The sequence below is a fragment of the Peromyscus maniculatus genome, chromosome 13 (assembly GCF_049852395.1).
Source record: "Peromyscus maniculatus bairdii isolate BWxNUB_F1_BW_parent chromosome 13, HU_Pman_BW_mat_3.1, whole genome shotgun sequence".
Classification (NCBI taxonomy): domain Eukaryota; kingdom Metazoa; phylum Chordata; class Mammalia; order Rodentia; family Cricetidae; genus Peromyscus; species Peromyscus maniculatus.
The window spans coordinates 40,243,179-40,258,009 of NC_134864.1; the positions used below are offsets into that span (position 1 = coordinate 40,243,179).

A 14,831-nucleotide genomic window follows, 5' to 3' on the forward strand; every position below is an offset into this window, starting at 1 on the left:
AGGCGGCTGGCTGCCTTCGATTCCCTTCATTCCCTAACCCGCTACCCTGAACACTCACAGACGTGCCATCTAAGCTCACACCAGTCCTCAGGAGCTCCCCCAAGCAGCCTAGATGGGTCACCTCCTGCAGCAAGCTCCCAGGCTCTCTCCCTGCTCCGGGGCAGTACTGTGAAAATGCCATCGCCAGTCCGGAGGATGGAGACAGTTTTGTTTTTGTTTCCTCCAAGGGGAGCGTGGCTCCATCTCCGCTACTGTTTACTCTCCCCCAGCAGTTGGGGAGGGAGGCTTTACCCACAGGATCTACTACGATTATTAATTTGATGGTTGCATCCCCAAGAAAAACAATAGTGTGGGCCGCTGGCGGCGGGGTGGGGTGGGGGTGGCAAACAGGACTCAGCAGGATGCTGTAGGGCAATTGAGACCAGGGTCCTTCCATCGAGCACCTCGGTTTCCCACTTGCAGAATGGGGCAGGGGGCAGACCTATGGAGCTTCTAGGGAAACGCTAAGGTAGGCCTCTTAAGTTCATTCAGAGTTTTGGGGCTGGATTCACCAGGTCTACCACGGAGATGGGGGTTACACTCGTCAGTGACCTATGGTTAGAAACAGCTGACCTCATCTCTGACCCTAGGCCTCCCTAAGCCGACCCTCCTTATCTTTTAAAAAAGATTTTAAAAAATGATCCCAGTGGTAATGATGGTGCATGCCTTTAATTCCAGTAGTTGGGAGGCAGAGGCAGACGGATCTCTGTGAGTTCGAGGTCAACCTGGTCTATAGAGTGAGTTCCAGGACTGCCAGAGCTACACATGGAGAAACCCTGAAGAAGAAGGAGGGGGGGGAGGGGAGGAGGAAGAGGAGGAGGAGGAAAAGAAGGAAAGAAAAAAGTTTTTAAAAATCACTATATTTTGCCGGGCGGTGGTGGCGCACGCCTTTAATCCCAGCACTCGGGAAGCAGAGCCAGGCGGATCTCTGTGAGTTCGAGGCCAGCCTGGGCTACCAAGTGAGTTCCAGGAAAAGGCGCAAAGCTACACAGAGAAACCCTGTCTCGAAAAACCAAAAAAAAAAAAAAAAAAAAAAAAATCACTATATTTTATTTCTTTGTGTGTGAGCACGCATGTACCACAATACATGTATGGAGCCAGAGAATCCACACACATAGAGCCCAAAGACTACACTCTGGTCCTCAGGAATGGTGGCTGGTACCTTTACCTACTGAGCCATTTCCCTGGCCCCAAGATTTATTTTCATTGTTACAATTATTATTTGGAGATAGTCTCACTATGTAGCTTTTGCTGGCCTGGAACTTGCGGTTTAGATGAAGCTGGCCTGCTTCAACTGCGTCGAGGGCCACCTGCTTCTGCCTCCAGAGTTCTGATGTTAAGCTGTGTGCCACAATGCTGGGCTAAGACTTATTTTCATGTATATGTGTTAGTGTACGCCACCAATGTTAGGATGCCTCGGGAGGCTAGCAGAGTGTCAAAGCGGCCCCTGGAGCTGGAGTTCCAGGCTGTTTAGAGCTACCACATGCCATTCCCTGCCAGGGAAGTGCAGTCGCCTGAGCCAAATTTACCTTCTCAGCGCCCAGTCCTGAATCCTAGACTTAATTATTCATGGATCAACCTTATCAACCTTCCCATCCTTCTAGGTCCCCACCCACCCACCCCCGGCCCCATTCCGCAGCATCTGGAAACTATGCACTCTGGGCACACTCACTGACAGCCCTTTCTAGTTCAGCCTTCAGAATCTTGTTCCCAGTGGCCTTCCCCCTGAACTCGCTGGGTCAGGTGTCCGGCCTCATCCTGTCAGGGTTCTTGTTTATTTAGCCCCACCTCCATCCCCTTCCCGTGAGAACTCTTTGACAGTTGACATCCTCTTTAATTCGGGACTTTACCTCTCCTCCACTTCTAGTCCCGGGCCTACTACAAAAAAAAAAAAAAAAAAAAAAAAAAAAAAAAAGGCACCCGATTAATGCCAAGTGAATCACCAGAATGTGCAGCAAGTTGGGGGACACTTAGGAGAAACGGGAGGGGAATCTGGGAGACGTGTTCTTCTGGAGCCCCCTTCCCCTCTGCGCTATCTCGGGTTCCATCTTCTCCAGGGGGCAAGCACCAAGGCCTGGGGAGGGACTCTTGCCCAGACACCCTCTCCGGCGGCGGCTGTCCGGGTTGCGCCAGCCCTGTCCTTCCGCCTCTCCTTTCGGGGCCCCACTCTTCTCGTTGCCCTTTTAAGAAAGAGGAAATTCTTTTCATAAACAAGCGCCCCAATCTGAGCGTCCAGCCGGCAGCCTACCCAGCTGGGTTCCGGGTCATGGGAGCTACTTCCAGACAGCGAACCTCCCCCGGGGCTCAACCCTGGGAAAAGGCTCGGTGGACACCCCTTCCTGGGTGCTGCTCAGGGCTGTTCTAGGCTCGGGTGCGAGGAACCGGAGGAGTCCGGAGGAGGGACTTAGGGGAGCCTAGAAACGGTCTAGGGAGCGTCTGCAAAGTGCTAGCTCTACACGGGGCGAAGGGTTCCGGGAGGCTCGCTGCGGAGGAGGGGGTTCCCGGGAGCCCACGCTGGTACTCGCAGCCTTTGCGCGCGCGCGTGGAGGTGGCTTCTGCAGCCTTAGGAGAGCACCCGCCTGCTCACCTGAGTTCCACTTGCCCCTGAGGGACGGCAGGGCTTAGGGAGGAGTGTGGATGCTCGGGAGAGTCTCTGCCCCTAGGGGGAGCTGAGAGCCGAGTCCTGCAGGGAACCCTAATAGGGCAGCGTGGGAGTCGGGTCAGCCCTGTCCCCTGGGGAGATGGCGAAGGAACTGAGCCTTGAAGGCACAGACTTTGGGTCCGTTATGGCCTGGTTCCTGACAGAAAGGGAGCCGTTTCTAGGTTTTACTGCCTGGAAAACGGGTTTCAGTAACAACAGAGTAGGAAGATAATCAGATATTTGAGGGGTGCGGGATTCGACGTTTAGATTTTCCCAGCGCTTTGGTACAGAGGGGAGCTACTACTGTTCAGTCGTCGGACTATTTTTTTCTTTTAAGTTTCTTCCAGTTCTAACCCCGCCCCCCCCAAGTTTGTCAGGTTGCTGCTGCCACACCCTCCTTCCCCCTCCTCCTCCTCCTCCTCCTCCTCCTCGAGACAGGCTGTCAGGTAGCCCAGGTTAGCCTTGGACTATATAGCACGAGGATGACCTAGAACTCTTTAAGCCTCCGCCTCCACCTTCCAAGTGAGACGACAGAGTCGTGGTGGCGTTGTTTTGTTTTCTTTTGTATGGGGTGGTCTGACTAACCCGGCACCCCCATCCTACAACCTCAGTCCGGGAGGATTACAAGATTGCACGGAAGAGTTTTTGGATCTCTTTCAGGAACCAAGCAGCAGACACTGTTTTGTGTTGAAGTAATTTTTATTTATATGGGTGCTTTGCCTGCCTGCCTGTCTGTGCCCGGGTGCATGCAGTGCCCGGTCTGGGAGGTCAGAAGAGGGCACTGGATGTCCTGGAACGGGAGGAGTCACAGTCGCTTGAGAGGCACCATGTTGGTGCTGGGGAGAGAAGCCAGTGTTCTTAACAGCGGAGCCATCTCTCTAGCCCCAGGCTCTGTTTTTTTAAGTCTTTCACGTTGGTGGTTAGATGGGTGTGGTCCCTAGCACGGATGAGGGCCCTTCACTCAGAGGTGAAGCGCTTGTCTAAACTGGAAACCCGTAATCCGCTAAGCTGCGTGGTGGACCTCCGATTGCCTTGCTTGCCGGATCCGGTGGGCCGGTGTGGTGCTCTCTCACCCAGAGCTCTCCCCCCCATCTTCCTGCTCCTCTTTAGGGAGCCCATAGAGGAAGTGCTGGTGGGAGCTGTGGGTCAGGAAGGAGGCTCCGTGGGCAATGCAACAGGTCCAGGCCTGCGAAAGGACCATGAATGGGGAGAGAGGCCAGAGCTCTGCAGAAGCCCCGTGGGTCTCCCTCTCCTGCCCTCCCCGTATCCCTTGGCTGCCCCCAGTACCAGATAGGCAGTAAGGCCCAGGTAGCCCAGAGCCAGCAGAGCCACGAGGCCAAAGTAGGCAGGGTGCGGGAGGCTGGGCAGGTAGCTGACCACAAAGTAGAGGTTGATGGCACAGACCAGTGCCATGATGCACGAAGTGATGACTTTGCTCAACCTGGGGGATGAAAGCGTCCTGAGGGCTGGCTGGAGGCAGCTGGACCACGTGGGTCATCTCCCCACCCACCCCCAATCCCAGGACCTCCAGCTAGCCCGGAACTGGGGGCAGGGACTCAAGATCCCTCATCCTTGCCGGGCGGTGGTGGCGCCTGCCTTTAATCCCAGCACTCGGGAGGCAGAGGCAGGCGGATCTCTGAGTTCGAGGCCAGCCTTGTCTTCAAAGCGAGTTCCAGGAAAGGCACAAAGCTACACAGAGAAACCCTGTCTGGGGGGGCGGGGCTCCCTCATCCTCTGACTGTGTGGTCTAGAGCAGACAGACCCCATTGGCTGCTTGGGGGCCCTTCAGGCTCCACACTGGCAGGACTTGGCAAGAAGTGTGGTGAAGGTAAAGCCAGGTTCTAGAACAAGCCCCACCAGGTCCTGGCTCCCATAGTTAGTAGCTGTGAGACCCTGGGCAAGTTCTTTAAGGCCCTGGGGCCTCGGTTTCACGGGATGGTGGTGATAACAGTTGTTCCTGCCTCTCCATGGCTGAGTACAGAAGGCAGGTTCTAGGATCTGGTTTGGGAGGGGCGTACTCACAGACCATTGGCGAACTCCTGCATGACGGCTGGCATGCTGGTGAATGTCAAGATGGGCAGCACAGCAAAAGGCAGCTGTAGAGAGCAGTGGAGGCCGAGGCTGAGGGAGCCTGCCTTGGTACAGCAGGGAGAAGAGCAGCGACCTCCGCATCTCCTCTGGCTGGGGAACTTTGGGGAAGTTCCCTAAGAGCCCCGGGGCAATATTCTCATCCCTGTCCCTTTCAAAGCAGGAGGAAGTATGGGGAGAGCTGTGGCCTCAGCCTGCTGGAGTTTGAATGCCAGCTCAGCCTCCAGTCAACTAACGCCATTCATCAGTTTTTCCATCTGTGGAATGGGGACAGTGGGGGCTCTTGCTCCTTACAGGGTGGCTGTAGAGTCCTGTGAGGGTTTAGGGCAGAGCCTAGAGGGCTCTTTGGGGGGGGTGGGGTGAGGAGGGGGCTACTGCGCTCGTTATTGGACCGCGATTCTCACCAGCAGACTCTGCAGAACATTGAGCAGATCGTTGAGGCCCGACAGGTCCCTCAGGTCTCGGAAGACCGCCACAAGCACGGTGGGCAGGATGGCGCAAGAGCGAGTGAGGAGGACGCGGGTGAAGCGGGACCACCGCAGCCTCAGGAAGCCCTGAGGGCAAGGAGCAAGCACCCCGATGCGGCCGTGGGGCCTTGGTGGTCTCAGACTCCCATGCCTCCCCCCCCACACACACCGCAATTTGTCCATCTTGGAAATGGGGGCAGCTCTGACCCTTGTTGGGGAGAGGATGAGTCGGGGGTGGGGGGATTCCCCTCACTGGGTGCCGATTATGGAACAGCTCTGGGGGTTCTGGCTGTCATCCCGCCCCTCGGCAACTCAGAAAGGCCCAGCACCAAGCCTCCGCTGGCCAGGGGGCCCTCAGTGCCCACCTCCATCACGAACTGCCCTGCATAGGTGCCAGTCATAGTGGAACTCTGGCCGGCGGCCAGGAGACCCACTGCCCAGATGTAGAGGGCCGCAGGGCCAAAGAGACAGCCCAGGATCACACCCTAGAGGGAGAAGGTGCGATCAGACGACGGCCCCGCCCACCAGAGGCTCCACCCCCGACGAGGCGTGGCCGGACAGCCGGCCTGAGCGGCACTTACTCCTTGGTAAATATCCACTGACACCGTTTGATTGTCCCTGGGGAAGATCTTCGCATAGTTGTGGAGGCTGCTGTTGGCACAGATGTTGAACTGCGGGCAGGAGAGGAGGGAGGTGGGAAAAACACAAACTCATTTTTGGAAAATCAGGACCCCAGGCCCTGGTCAATTTAAAACCTGAGGCCCGGCAGGCGAAATCTGGCTAGACATACTTGGTTAATAATGGTTTCCTTTTTCTTTTCTTTTCTTTTCCTTTCTTTTCTTTTCTTTTCTTTTCTTTTCTTTTCTTTTCTTTTCTTTTCTTTTCTTTTCTTTTCTTTTCTTTTCTTTTCTTTTCTTTTCTTTTCTTTTCTTTTCTTTTTTCTTTTCTTTCCTTCCTTCCTTCCTTCCTTCCTTCCTTCCTTCCTTCCTTCCTTCCTTCCTTCCTTCCTTCTTTCTTTCTTTCTTTCTTTCTTTCTTTCTTTCTTTCTTTCTTTCTTTCTTTCTTTCTTTCTTTCTTTCTTTCTTTCTTTCTTTCTTTCTTTCAGACAAAGTATCTCTATGTAGCCCTGTGTGTCTTGAAACTTCTGTATACACCAGGCTGGCTTTGAACTCACAGAGCTCTATCTCTGCCTTCAGAGTGCCGGGTTTAAAGGCTTGGGCCACCATGCCCAGCTTGTTCTCATTTCTCTTACTGTGAGTTTGTTGTTTGTATTTAAAATGCAGCTTCACAGGAGAACCGGACTTCTAGCCTCTGGGATCAGTAAGAGCAGACACTGCCACTACATTCCCACAGCCCCCTCTTCCTCAAACAGCCCTGTAGTCACTTGAACTTGAAAACAGGCACTCGCCTTTAATCCCAGCACTCTGGATTAAAGAGACAGGTGGATCTCTGTGAGTTCGAGAGCAGCCTGGTCTACCAAGTGAGTTCCAGGACAGCCAGGGCTACACCCAGAGAAACCCTGTCTCAAAAAAGAAAAACAAACCCAGCCGTGGAACAAACCCAGTGGTGGTGGCGCACGCCTTTCATCCCAGCACTTGGGAGGCAGAAGCAGGTGGATCTCTGTGAGTTCGAGGCCAGCCTTGTCTACAGAGCGAGATCCAGGACAGCTAGGGCGGTTACACAGAGAGACCCTGTCTCGAAAAACCAACCAACCAACAACAACAACAAAAAAAAAAAAAAAAAAAAAAAAAAAAAAAAAGAAAAAAGAAAATAAGCTCCTGCTTCCAGAGGGACATACTGCCCTTCCCCCCCCCCCATCATTCTGCATCTCCACCTGCAGCTGCATCCCTGCACTGTTCCGACTCTGAACCCCCCTGAGCACCCATTGGCGGGCGGCTGGCTTCCGGTCTCTTCCTGTCTTCCCTGTGTGTGACATCTACAAGAGCAAGGTGCAGGATTCCTTCCTTGCTCGCTTTACCCTGTGGCTCTCGGGTGATGCCTGGTACCAAAGCAACAGCTCGCTCATGGCTGCAACGTGACTGATTGACACCTGTCTTCTGGGAGTTGAGATGATGAGGAGAGAGGACCCTACAGCCCAGAGTCCAGCAGGGACTCCGGAAGGTGTGACCCCGTGACCTGAATCCCGGGGTAATGCTGAGGGCCGATGGGGTGGGGGCACATGGGGACAGTGTGGCTCACCGCTTCCTCATTGGTTTGCTGGTAGAAGGCCTGACCAAAGACAGCCATGACGAAGAGGTTGATGATGAAGGACGCGGAGAGGGCAATGGTGGCCTCAATCAGGAAGTACATGTTGGCTTCTCGAATGTCCGCCCGGCGGGCTCTGTCTACCTCTCTGGACTAGTAAGGTCAGAGATGGAGGGAAGGACCAAAGTCTCTCAGAGGTCCCCGACATCCTCTACCCCCACATTTATACCTGTGTTCCCTCTGAGTCACAGTTCCTTCAGAGTCCCCTGTGTAGAGTCTGGTTCAGGTCCTGGTCGACTGCCCCCTTCCTACATCCCTTGCCGGAGGTCTGGTGCGCAGTGACGGGTTATGTGAGTGAAGGAAGACCTGACCTTTGAGATCCCGCCCTAATTCAGCCCTGGTGTTCTTCCCCTTCATCCAAGAGGCTTCATCTTTGAACGGGTCTGGTTCATGTCTGCCTTAGGACCTTTGCACTTGCTGGTCTCCGTTTGCAATGCCGTCTCCCATCCTTCGGTCTGTCTACCAGACTTTTTAGTTTGTTTCTTTGTGAGCACCTTTCACCATCCGTGATTCCTTCCTTTGTTTACTTTGTCCTTGTCTGTACCCCCACACTGACTGGGATGCAGATGTTTCTGGGGGCGGGGGCGGGGCCTTGACTGAGGTACACCCCTCCCCCAGCTCCTAGCACACCTCAGACGGGCAGACTGAACAGCAGAGAATGATTGATTCCATTCCCGTCTAAGATCCTCAAGGACGGGCGGGCGCCTGAGGCAGGCAGGGGCTCAGGCTGAGGAACGGGCTCCTCACCCCTCCCTCCCTCCCTCCCCTCTGCTCACCTTGACCAAGGCTGAGTGCAGGTAGATGTTGTGGGGCATGATGATGGCCCCGACGATGCCCACCGCCTGCAGCAGCTCAGGCTGCCCACAGCCGGGGCAGGAGGGCAGGAACAGGCCCTGAAGAAGTGCTCCCTGGGATGGACGTGCTACCACATACTGTCGGAAGGAGCTTGGTCAGCCCACAGAAACCGCGCTCCCTCCCACCCCATCCCCAAAGGCAGGCAAGGAGCGTGGCTGAGGGCTATCTCCCTAGACCCTCAGGCTACCCAGAAGGAAGGGAAGGGGATGATCTCCAGGAAAGGGGTGTTGCTCTGTTTTCCCACCTCGTAACCGAAGGTCAAAGCCATAATAGTAATAAGAAATCCAAAGAAAGCCTCCAACTTGCGCAATCCTAGGAGTATAAAACACAGACTCCAAACCCCTGTCGCATAAACACTGGTGGGTGGCTGTTTTGAGCGCTTTGTCCCAGGCACTGGGCCAAGGGCTTAACATACATTTTCCTCACTGAAACCTCACCACAGCCCTATGACGTCTGGGCTGTTCTTTCCCGCGTTACAGAAGGTGAAACCGGAAACCCTTGCTCAAGGCGCACAGCTGGAGGAAGGGGGACCCATAGCCCTGGGAGGGGCCAAGGCTCCATGAGGGCAGCCCTACCCACTCTTTTTTTTTTTTTTTAAATGTGTGCTGGTATTTGGCCTGCACGCCTGTCTGTGTGAGGGTATCAGATCCACTGGAGCTTGAGTTACAGACAGTGAGCTGCCATGTGGGTGCTGGGAATTGAACCCGGGTCCTTTGGAAGAGCAGCCAGTGCTCCTAACCGCTGAGCCATCTCTCCAGCCCTGCCCTACCCTAACCACTCTTATCCCTTAAGAAGAAGGACTTTTCTCTCACCGTAGTTATCCAGGAAGAGGAAGAAGAATGTGTCCACGATGGTGATCAGGACGCCACCCCACAGGGGGATGCTGAAACCACATAGGTCGGATCAGTCCAGCCTGGTCCAGGTCTGGAGTTCCAACCCTCAGTGGGGAGTCGGGCACCCAAACAGCCCAGACAGATAGGGTGAGGGGAGTGTGGGGGTGTGCTGAACACGTGTGGATACACCCAGGAAGGGCAAAACCAGGTAGAGGGATCAGGTGTGGTAGGGAGCCCTGGCCTGTGCTTTGGGACCGACACATGTATGTGAATTTACACGTGTTGCCTTACATCCAAAGAAATAGATTCATACCAGCCCTGTGTGTGAGGAATGGGGTGATTAAAAAAAAAAGACATAGGGAGGCCCTCGGCTTGGGGAGACCACAGTGGCTCCCTCCGGCCTCGGACTGAGGTGGGTGGGCTCCCTGGCATTATACCGTCCAGCTGAGAGCAGATTGAAGGAGATCGCTGTGCCGATGACTTCCTGCATGTCCGAGCCCACAATGGCCAGCTCGATGGTCAGCCAGAGGAGGGTGCGGGGCACCTATGGGGAGGAGACGTTGCTTCCTTAAAAGAAGGCTAGCTGTTTGGCATGTCACGCCGCACTTGCTTTCCAGGGCTCTGCACTGAGCTGTGGGCCTGGAAGTCTGCAGGCTTCTCCATGTGCCAGCTGGTTTTATAAGACAGCGGGGTGGTGGCGGCGCACCCCTTTAATCCCAGCACTCGGGAGGCAGAAGCAGGTGGATCTCTGTGAGTTCGAGGCCAGCCTGGTCTACAGAGTGAGTTCCGGGACAGCCAGGGCTACACAGAGAAACCCCCGTCTCGCAAAACCAAAACAACGAAACAAGACCCGCTTAAAGGAGTGTGTTGTGGTGTTTTGTGTCTCACGAGGGTTTGGGTGCTAGAAGCTTGGTCTCATGTTGAGATCTGGCAGAACCCTTTAGAGCAGAAGACAGAGCTGGGGACACAGGCCTGATGTCCCAGAAGCTAAAGCAGGAGAGAAGGTAAATTCAAGGCTAGCCTGGGGCAGCTTGGTAAGACCCTGTCTCAAAGAAATAGTAAAGAGGGCTGAGGACGGAGCTCAGTGTGACCGTGCTTGCCCTGGCACTGATGAGGCTCCCACCCCCCAAATACATCCCAGCCTAATACTAATATTTTCTTTTCTTTGTTGGTTTTCTCTCTCTCTCTCTCTCTCTCTCTCTCTCTCTCTCTCTCTCTCTCTCTCTCTCTCTCTCTCTCTCTCTCGGGTGAAGTTGGATGGGGTGGAAGACAGGATCTCTTTAAGTATCCCTAACTGTCCTGGAACTCACTCTGTAGACCAGGCTGCCTTCAAACTCACAGAGAGCCACCTGCCTCTGCCTCCTGAGTTTAAAGGGGATTAAAGGGGTGTACTATTTACCAAACCTAGCCAGACATGATGGCACACACCTTTAATCCCAGCACTCTGGAGGCAGAGGCATGTGGGTCTCTTTGAGTTCCAAGGCTAGCCAGGCTTACACAGTGAAACTCTGCCTCTAAATAACTAAATGAAAACAAAATAAACCACCCAGCTTCAAGGACTCTGTTTTAGCAACAGACACAGACTAATTCCAACAGATGCTGAGAGGAACGGACCCCCTGCTCCCAGTGGCATTTTTGACAGTGATACCAGTGAGGATACTAGGTTCCAGTAGTTCTCATTGTTATTTAAGCCTGGCAGCAAGCTTCTAGAAGCAAATGGCTGTTTTAGGGCGCCTATGGCGTTGGGAAGGGGTTATCAGCTTTACTGACACCTTTTGCCCTCTGATCCTGAAAGGGTTAAATCTGAAAAGGGCTGGAGATAGGAGCTCCTGGGTTTGATCTCCAAGCGTGCAAAAACAAAACAAAATACAAGTGAATCAATAAAACAAAAATCCCTCTGAACTAGCTCATGGTGTAATTTGGGTGGTCTTGAGTGGCTATCCACAACACCCGAGTTCCCCAGCCCAGCAGCGACTAGCCAGCCCTCAGCTGCTGGGGCTCTCTTTGTGTGCTATGAACCGAACCTGTGTTTTCTTTGCCAGCTGGACCTGTGACGCCCGGGAGCTGGCGATGTCTTTATTTGATGCCAGAAGCTATAAATAGTGGCTCAGGGTCTGAGACCCGTGGGTGCTTCCCGTTCATGACCCCTCTGCCTACTCCCGGCTCACCCACCTTAGGGTAGTAGAGATGGCAGACTTCACCCAAGTCCTTGCCTGTCACCACGCCTAGCCGGGCAGCCAGCCTCTGGCAGAGCAAGCCTAGCACCGTGGCCCAGAGCAGCACCCAGAGGAGCTGTGAGGGAACAGGGGAGACTCTCAGCCAAAACAGCGCTTCCCGGACAGAGAAGAGGTGCGGTGGAAAGACCGCCCCCTACGGTACAGCCTCCTTTCTGGGGTGGGGGGGCTTCCCTGGAGACACCCCTCCACCCCATCCCACCACCCACCCTGCACCCGCCACACAGAGCATGCTTGAACATCGTCCCTATTCCCAGGCAAACCAGCTTGCCGTGGAGACCTGGGGGTCTTCCCTCTCTTAGCCAAGACGCTCCCCTCCCTACAGAGCCACCGTAAAGACCCAGATTCTATACTTTAAATCCTGCCACAGCACCGGCCTGAAGGTCCGACTCGATGTTGCCTGGGTCAAGGAAAGCGATGCTCATGAGGAAGCCAGGCCCCGTGAAAGCCCACAGTTTCCTCAGGCTGAACGTGCCCTGGGGGAGTAAGCAGAATCAAGTCATCTTAGATGCGGGGGTGGTTGTGCCTGGCCTCGGCCAAACTCAGCAGGCATCTTCGGCCCAGGCTGGCCAGCCCGGTCCTCCATCACCCACCCCCCAGTGCCGCCCTCCACCCTGAGGAAGCAGTGGGACGTGCTGAGTCACTGTGGCTCTTGCCTTCTGGATGGGTCACGTTCTGCAGCTGGCCAGCACGTGACCTGCCTCTCCCCCTTGCAGACCTCAGAGTCCCGAGAGGGGGACCTTGGTTGTAGTTACACCTCCCTGCCCCAGTTCCTCCCTCCCCGGCCTTTCTCAGACCACAGGCCCTTCTCCCTGGGGAACCACGGAGGTCTCTGTCACTCAACCCTATTTCTGGGTTTGGCCTCTTTGTCGGTCTACGAATCTGCTCAGATGGTAGCAACAGACTGAGAACGGGGGCCCGGAGGGTAAGGGCACTTGTCACCAAGCCTGGAACCCACATAGTAGGAGAGAACTGACCCCTACAAGTTGTCCTCTGGCCTCCACAAGCATGCTATAGTATAGGTATGGACACACCTACACACACACACACACACACACACACAAATGAATGAATGAATGAATGAATGAATGAATGAATGAATAGATGTGATACATTATAAAAAGAAAGAGTGTGGCCAAACTGGGTGACAGCATCCTAGAATCAGCCTGATACTTCTCTTCATCCATCACTTCCCTGGGTGGTCCCTTCCTCCTGCGCTAAAATAGTCTCCAGGCTCTTTCCCCTCATGGGAAAGCTGAGGTCCTCCTGAGAACCCATTGATGATTTTTCAGGTAACTACAGAGTGCCCAGTTGGTCACGGTCGTGGTCACAGAAGATGCCCCCTCCCCAGCCTGCAAGACCTCAGAGGATCTGGTAGACCCAGGAAGCTCTGAGGCCATTCCCAGCGTTCCTACCTGCTCTGTGCTGGGGATGGGAATCTTCTCTCTCAAGTAGGTCTCCTGGGGAGGCACAGGTGCTGTGCCAGGCAGGCTGGAAACAGAGCCATAGCTGGGCCAGCTCAGCCCCTGGGGGCTCTTGTCACCTGCGAGGGACCCCAGGATGTTAGGCGGGTGTGAGCTTCTTTCAAGAGCCTAGGATTCAAGCTGCCTGCCTCCTCCTCCTCCACCACCACCTCCACCCCATCGACTGGCCATTTCATCTGTGTGTCAAGCAGAGGTTTCCAGAATCACTTCCCTCCCAGTGAGCACAGAACTTCTCCAATCCAAATCTCCTGAGTCAGGAGATTTGTGAGACATGAGGCCCAGGGAAGGGCAAGCCAAAGTCTCTAGCTCAGCCCCTCGGGCCCCCAGCTCAGCTCCTTGGGCCCCTAGCTTAGCTGCTCAGGGGGGCCCCATACTCTGTTGCCTCCATCAGTTTTAATCCAAAGAAGTGCCTGACTCCAGTGTGTCTGGCGGATCAGAGCCCCCACAGAGACCTTAAGTCTTCCTTGCTGCCTCAAATCTCCCTCAGACTTGGTCTCCTCGTTCACCCTCCCCCTCCCCTGGAGTCACACTAGGTCCCACTCACGAGTCATGAGGACGCAGGTGTCAGACGTCTGATCCGCAGGCCCAGCAGCTTCCCAATCTGTCCCCTTCTATGGGTGCTGGTACAAGTGAGTAAGAGTCGGGGAACACACATCCTTCCCAGCCTTGCCAGATTCTCATCTCCACATCACCAAGGGCATGCCCACAGTTTCACATATTCGGGGTTTCGAAACACTCACCGAACGCAGAAGTGGCCAGTTGTGGCGGAAGGGGCTGGTAACCCACATTTTGACCCTTGTTCCTCTCCTGACTACCCTGTCCTTCATAATACCTCTGGTCTTGTTCCCAAAATTATCTCTGATTTCAGGTCTTTCTGCCTTTTGAGCATTGGTGGTCACATTTCATGGTAGTCACACACACACACACAAGCACACACACACACAAGCACACACACACACAAGCACACACACACAGATACACAACTCATATACAGTCAGTCAGGCCTTTCATCTCAGTCTGGAGTTCAAGGGCCATGAGTTGACCTAATGGGAAAGAAGGAGAGAGGCAGAGAGTCATATGCACCTGTGAGGGTCTCAGAGGAAGACTTCCCAGGCCCTGCCATGGGTGAATGCTGCATCCACACCCCAAAATGAACTCCTGGATATTTACCCCAGAGAAATTAAACATATGTCCAAACAAAAACCTGCACATGAAGTTTATAGCAACTTTTTGTTTTTTGAGACAGGGTTTCTCTGTGTAGTTTTGGTGCCTGTCCTGGGTCTCACTCTGTAGACCAGGCTGGCCTCAAACTCACAGAGATCCACCTGCCTCTGCCTCCAGAGAGCTGGGATTAAAGGTGTGCGCCACCACCTGGCTTGCAACATTATTTGTAATAGCCAAAAGCTGGAGCTTTCCAGCTGTCCATCAACGCGTGAGTGAATCGCTACTTGGCAATAAAAGAAACAAAGTACTACCACATTTAATACCGTGGGTAAATCTTCAGGAAATTATACTGGATGAAAAGTTCAAAGCCCGCCTGGGCTGCAGATTAAGGTCCCAACAATTTAGTGAAACCCTGTCTCACAATGCAAAGGAAAACCAAAGCGGGAAAGTAGTTTAGAAAGTTAGTAGTTTAGAAAGCTGGCATAGCACGTGCCTAGATTTTTTAAAAAAAAGTCACTTTCAAAAGCTTACCTATTAGTTCAACGTGGTAGCACGTGTCTCCAACCCCAGTGCTCCAGAGGCTAAGACAGGAGAATAGTGAGTTTCAGGTGAGCCTTGCGTACACCAGACACACGAGACTCTGCCATTGACCTGTGATTTCAGCCCTTGGGTTTTCAAGACAGAGTCTATGTGGTGGAGGCCGGCCTCAAACTCATAATCCTCCTACCTCTGCATCCTGAGTGCTGGGGTTATAGGTGTCA

The 14,831-nt window shown here is 54.0% G+C and overlaps 1 protein-coding gene across 2 annotated transcripts; it reads right to left on the reverse strand.

The window, feature by feature from the left end:
- Positions 1-3,360: 3,360 nt before the first annotated feature.
- On the reverse strand, positions 3,361-13,586 carry Slc11a1 (solute carrier family 11 member 1). Of its 2 annotated transcripts, XM_006972276.4 has the most exons (15): positions 13,451-13,586; positions 12,838-12,965; positions 11,776-11,898; positions 11,361-11,480; positions 9,626-9,732; positions 9,168-9,238; positions 8,600-8,667; positions 8,277-8,432; positions 7,435-7,593; positions 5,817-5,906; positions 5,601-5,720; positions 5,173-5,322; positions 4,703-4,776; positions 3,968-4,121; positions 3,361-3,866 (listed from the first exon to the last, which is right to left on the reverse strand). In XM_006972276.4, the coding sequence occupies exons 1-15, from the start codon at positions 13,455-13,457 to the stop codon at positions 3,750-3,752; spliced, it is 1,644 nt and encodes a 547-aa protein (XP_006972338.1). In that variant the 5' UTR covers positions 13,458-13,586; the 3' UTR covers positions 3,361-3,749. The 2 variants fall into 2 exon arrangements, with proteins under 2 accessions (XP_006972338.1, XP_076406228.1); XM_076550113.1 differs by lacking the exon at positions 11,361-11,480.
- Positions 13,587-14,831: the final 1,245 nt, after the last annotated feature.

Excerpts from the sequence above, each read along its gene's own strand:
- Slc11a1 (XM_006972276.4), bottom strand. Across the intron at positions 7,594-8,276 it reads TGCACTCAGCCTTGGTCAAG|TCCAGAGAGGTAGACAGAGC; the intron begins GTGAGCAGAGGG and ends TGACCTTACTAG. Across the intron at positions 4,122-4,702 it reads CAGGAGTTCGCCAATGGTCT|GTTGAGCAAAGTCATCACTT; the intron begins GTGAGTACGCCC and ends TTCATCCCCCAG.